Below are 6000 nucleotides of genomic sequence, written 5' to 3' on the forward strand. Positions count from 1 at the left end.
AGTTTTAAAAGGATTGGCTCTTTCTGAGCTCCTAATGCTTTAGTTAATAGACAATGATCCTTGACTTGTCTCTTGGACATGGCTGTGTGGACCTGCTAGATGAATTTTAAGGAGTGGGGAAGGAGGAAAGAAGAGAAGAGAAAGAAGGGGTTTGCAAAAACCTTTCTTTCTGAGAAGCACAAGGTCAGTGAGGGCGCCTGTCACAGACTGGATTCATTGCTTTTCAGCTGATAGTCTGTGGGCTGCACAAAGTGCCCCAATGAAACCATGTTGCAATGAGGAAGCTGACCAAGGATTCCTAATAACCCAGGGGCAGCTGCATACTGGGAGTTTGATCAATCAAGACCCAGGAGATATTTCATGAACACACAGCATTGATTAAAGTAGGTGAGAACTATAGATCTGTATCCACCCTGGGAGCTACAAGGCCTTTCGGCCTCCCCCGCTCTTGGCCATGTTTCAGCTGCCTCTGATCTGCTGGCCTTGGGATACTAATTATCTCAAAAACTACGGGGGAAAATCTTTTACCATGCACATTTCATGAGAGCTCAGCCATCCCCAGAGCACATCCCACCTCCGTCTGCACATGACGGGTTTAAGTCTGCTACCAATCTCACTGGCTTTTGAAAAATGAAAACAAAGTCTGGGTCTTAGGAGACCTCATGAAATTTTAAAATACTGACATGAAAACAAAGGAAAAGCTGGAAACCAAATTAAAACATGCTCCCTCCTCCTTTTTTTGAGCTTTTTCTCAAGTATTATCAGAGAAAGCTTCCCTTCTCTCTTTCAAACAGCTCAATGATAACAAAAACTGAAAGGAAAGGGAGAACTTTAATTTTTTAAGTTCATATAATTTCCTGTAGAGAAGGAAAGCTAAGTATAAAACACAATTCCATGTTGACAAAACACATAATGGAACTGAACCAATGTATACACATATACACATTCATCCTTGTCAAACCCTAGAAATTCTGACACATCCAGAAAACATATGCTTATTTCTTAAAGAGCCAGTGTTCTTAAATACTCTCTATTCCCAAAAGAGAAGTGTCTCTTTTCAATTTACCTTGTCCCACTGTCAAAGGAGAGCCAGTTCGGGGTGGGGTCGCTGGTACATTTTTAGGAGGCAAAGGTGGAGGGGCTGCGAAGAGAGAAGACGTTGGCCATTAGTGAGCGGCTTTTGCATCAGGGAATCAGAATATTTTATGTCTCAAAAAATGGGTTTTAGGTCCAGCCCTTGAAGCTTGAAGCCCTTGAAGAGAGAGAGAAGCAGCTGAAGTTCCTGAATGTAAATGTTTCAAGGTAGAAAACAGAATCATTTCACATGGGAAAGCTCAGAATGTTGACCTTGTCTGTTCCCTCCCAGATCACCACTGCCAACATTAGGTCAGTGGAAATTGTCGGGTGCACATGCCAAGGAAACCTTGCACATGGTCTTGGATCCCTGATGGCCCCAGGAACACATCTGAGGAGGCCAGTCCTGTGACTATCCCTATTCCACATCAGTTTTTTTTCATGGACTTCTCCTGGCCAGGCTAATCACAGATTTAGTGTTTGAAGGGACCTTTGTGACCATCTAGGTCAACTCATTTCCCCAAAGGAATCCTCACTACAATGTACTTGGCTAATGACCACCATACCTTTGCTTGAAAACCTCCAGTTGAGGGGAAATCTACTATCTCCCAAGGCAGCCCATTCCCCTTATGGGTAGCTCTAAAAGGAAGATTTACTTTAGCTATTAAAAAGACAAGAATGGATGGAGAATAGAGGGTAGACAGATAAAGCATTTATGATGTGTTTACTATGAGCCAGGCACTAAGGACTGAAAATATAAAAATACAAAAGGGACAGTTCCCTCCCCTCAAGGGGCTTACATTCTAATTAGGGAAGGCCACACATGAAATAAAGATGGAAAGTGGAAGATAATAAAGGTCTGGGGGCATCAGGGGGCAGAGTCTAAAAAGTCCAGAGAGTCAAGAGAGGAGCTAGGAATGAGGTGAATAAAGATAGCATGAGTCCCTCCTGAAATAGTGGTCCAGCCTAGGGAGTCACCAACCAGAGCTGATGTTCCTAGAGGGTGGAAAAAAGGTTGCACAGTAAGGAGCCTGTCAAGTGCTCCAATGATTTATGATCTAAATTGGAAGGTTCTTATAACTTTCCATGTTACATATAGTCACTGACATTCCCTTCTCATACCACATTGTGGTATGGGGGGCGGGGTGAGGCTGTACTCTCAAAGGCTCTGCAAGTTTCTACCAAGCTGGAAAGGCTAGCAGGAAAAAGCCCGGTGATGGAGGGCCGGTCTTGCTACTTGAGAACCAGACCAGCTAAATTCTAAGAGGCATCACCTGGAGAATGGCTGCCAGGAAAGGGGCTGGTTTTAGCCATAGTAACTCCCCAAATCATTGAAGGCATGGAGGGATTCCAGGCTACAGCAGATGAGGAAACTGTGCTGCAGAAAGATCATCCTTAACTTATTCAATCAAGGCTGGATACACAAACAGAAGTAACATTATCTCAACCTAGTAAGACCCAACCTGATCCTGGAGTAGCCATCCAGTCAATCTCTGACATTCCAGAAAACTGTCAGATGGCCCCCTTTCCACAGGCAGTTATGATCCTCCATACCCCAGCCCAGCAAAAAAGAAAAATGGTGTTCAGTATGTGAATTCCCTCTGTCTTGGGTCAAGCCAAATACCTCACACCTGCTCTCTTGTGATGAAAGCTCCCCCCCTCACCATATTTGGCAGACTCAAAAGGCTCAGAATAACCTCTCCAGGTATCAAAAAGCTCAGTAAGTGTCTTTACCCAAACTGCACTATTTACTTGTGACCTACTCACTCCTAACTCTGAGGTGCAATCTGAGGCACTGTTCTGAGTTAGGTGAAATGGCTACTTTTCTGCTACCATGGATGATTTAACTGTTCTTTCCCCCTTTCCTATATGAGCCTTATATTCCATGCTTTGGCCACTGACCGACTCAGGACAGGACTTCCTAGTTTGCCCTTCATAACCAAAACTCAAAGCTACACTTTCCCCTTTTTGTACACTTTCCACTAGATTATAAGCTCCATGGGGGAAGAGACTGCCTTTTGCCTCTTTTTGCATGGTGCCTGGCACATAGTAGGTGCTTAATAAATGTTTATTTAATTGACTTCCCTCCCCTGCAATTCTGGACTTTGTAGTGCAGCCAAAGAAGGCTTCTCACTGTTTCTCATGCACACACACCATCCTCCGTCTCTGCGCTGGCTGTTCCCTGTGCCTGGGGTGCCCTCCCTCCTCCCCTCGACCTCTCAGAACCCCTTGTTTCATTCAAGACTCAGTTCAGGCACCACTTTCTACATGAAGGTTTTCCTGTTCCCTCTAGCTGCCAGTGTCTTCTCCCAAATTACCTTTAATTTTTAAAGATGTGAAAGATTATTTTTGTAATGGTATATCTTCCCCAGCTCCTAGGTAATCTTGAAATAAGATCTTTTCATTTTATTCTATATAAAAAACTATTCTACATATATGTATATATATGTAAATAACAAATCAACCAACAAACATTTATTAAACACCTACTATATGCCAGTTACTTTGTTAAACTCTGGGGTAGAAAAAGAGGCAAAAGTCAGGTCTCTGTCAACAAGAATTTTATGTATCTGTATATTATATATCTATAATTTTGAAGACAACATGCCGACAAATATATATATATATATATAAATATATGTATATATATATACATACACACATATACAGAGACACATACATAAATGTATGTATACACAGGATAAATGGGAAGTAATTAACAAGGGAAAGCCATTAGGCAGACAGACAGACAGGTGGGTAGATACATAGATAGGAAGATGGATAGCTAGATGTAGGTAGCTAGGTAGATAGGTGGGTAGACAGATGATAGGTAAGCTGGATGGCCAGACAGATGATAGATAATGAAGCTATGCAGGCCAGATGATTGATTGCCAGGCACACATGCCATCTTCTTCTGGCTAGATGACAAGTTCCTTACAGACTGTCTTTGAATCCCCAGCACCAAGTGCAGTGCCTTATACACAGCAGGTGCCTAATGAATGCTTGTTCAGGGATTGACTATGTTACCTAGGAAGTGCAGTCCTACTGCAGAGCCCTAAAGATACTCTCAGGGGTTGGTGCTCTTTAGGGAGTGCCTTGGGAGAGCCCAGGCTCGGAGGTCTGCTTCTCCATCTTACTTGAAGATTTGCAGGAGGACAAGGCAACCAGGGTCATTCTGGAAGAGCAGCAGGAAGAGGTTTGGACAGTTCCAATTCACCTGGCTCTAATTAGAAGCCCCAAATCTGAGTGGTTGGAGACCACAAAGGAGAGAAAGAGCCCTCACATCATCCCTTTCCCTCAGATCCTGCTGTACAGCAGGGCACTTTCTAAATATACACTTATAGACAACTGAAACAAGCATTAGAGACCGTCCTCAAGGTCTTTGAGCAGTCCCAGACTGGTTGGAGTTGGTCAGTCAGTCAGCAAGCATCGAGCACGGTGCCTGGGACACAGTGAGTGACTAATAAGTGCTGATTGACTTGCCTTAGGCTCCCAGCTGTTCCTCTCCATCTGGACTCTTGCCCTCTGTTTTCTCTCCTTCCTCCTTCTCCATTATTTCAGGTTTCTCCGACAAAGGAGGAGAGGGGATGGGAGGGTTCCATTGACCCTCCATGGTCCACTTTCTCCCGGTGACAAACCCAATTTTAACTTGGGGATGAAGGCCAGAAACATTCACGGAGCCCCTATCCTGTGCTGGGCACCGCGGTAAGTGCTGATAAGAGTTGGAGCTGAAGTTGGCCTCAAACACCATTGAGTTCCACCTCATCACTTTGTAGAAAGAGAATGTACAGAGGTTTTTGGGGCATCTCTTTCAACTTATCCCCTTTGTTTGGAACATGAGTGGAATAAGAGGTTCCGTGGGCATGGCAGGGGTGACTGAGGGCATCACAGAGCCCCATCTTTTAGGCAAGCCTTGTTCTCCATCCTCCCTGATAACTCAACAAACATTTACTAAACATCAGCTTTGTGCCAGGCTCTGTGGTATGTGCTGAGGGTACAAGGACAAAAACAAAACAGTCTTTGTCCTCAGGGAGCTTACATTCCACTGGGGACAAAAACATGTACACAGATAAGTGAACACAGGCTAGGTATGAAATTAATTCAGAGTCATTTCTGGTGGGGAGTATTGGTGCTGGGGACACTAGGCAAGGCTCCTAGTAGGAGATGGTGCTGAAGTTCAGTCTTGCAGAGAACTAGGGGAGATAGACCATCATGCAGATAATGAAGCTAACTTTTAATAAGAGAGCACAAGCAACTTGGGGTGTGTGTGTGTGAATGGGTGCATGTGTGCTTGTGTGTATGTGAATGGAAATGTTTGTGTGTGTGAGTGTGAATGGATGTGTATGTGAGTGTGTGTTTGTATGTGTATGTGAATGGATGTGTTTGTGAGTGTGTGTGAGTGTGTGTATGTGAATGGATGTGTTTGTGTGTGTGAATGTGAGTGTGTGTTTGTTTGTGTATGTGAATGGATGTGTTTGTGTGTGTGAGTGTGTGTGTTTGTGTGTGTATATGAATGGATGTGTTTGTGAGTATCTGTGTGTGAGTGTGTTTGTGTGTAAGTGTATTTGTGTGTGTGAATGGGTGTGTGTTTGTGTGTATGTGAATGGATGTGTTTGTGTGTGTATGTAAATGGATGTGTATGTGTGTGAGTGTGTTTGTATATTGAATGGGTGTGTGTTTGTGTGTATGTGAATGGATGTGTTTGTGAGTGTGAGTGTGTGTGTATGTGAATGGATGTGTTTGTGTGTGAATGTGAGTGTGTGTGTGTGTGTGTGTATGTGAATGGATGTGTTTGTGTGTGTATGTAAATGGATGTGTATGTGTGTGAGTGTGTTTGTATATTGAATGGGTGTGTGTTTGTATGCATGTGAGTGTGTGTGAGAGTGTGTGTGTGAATGGGTGTGTGTTCATGTGAGTATGAGTGTG

At 43.7% G+C, this 6000-nt stretch overlaps 2 protein-coding genes across 2 annotated transcripts in view; both read right to left on the reverse strand.

Moving 5' to 3' along the window:
• The window catches only part of LOC138164885 (mesoderm induction early response protein 1), a 485607-nt gene that overhangs the window by 239194 nt on the left and 240413 nt on the right, over positions 1–6000 (reverse strand). The window lies entirely within an intron of this gene.
• Positions 1–6000, reverse strand: part of LOC138164881 (SH3-containing GRB2-like protein 3-interacting protein 1) — a 221492-nt gene that overhangs the window by 64235 nt on the left and 151257 nt on the right. The window contains exon 15 of the mRNA XM_069092816.1: positions 1067–1141. Coding sequence (XP_068948917.1) covers positions 1067–1141 — 75 coding nt within the window. The remainder of the gene's footprint in view (positions 1–1066; positions 1142–6000) is intronic.

Source organism: Petaurus breviceps, unplaced genomic scaffold (genome assembly GCF_028583685.1).
Source record: "Petaurus breviceps papuanus isolate PSGF00001 unplaced genomic scaffold, PetGlider_PUasm1.0 207, whole genome shotgun sequence".
NCBI lineage: Eukaryota > Metazoa > Chordata > Mammalia > Diprotodontia > Petauridae > Petaurus > Petaurus breviceps.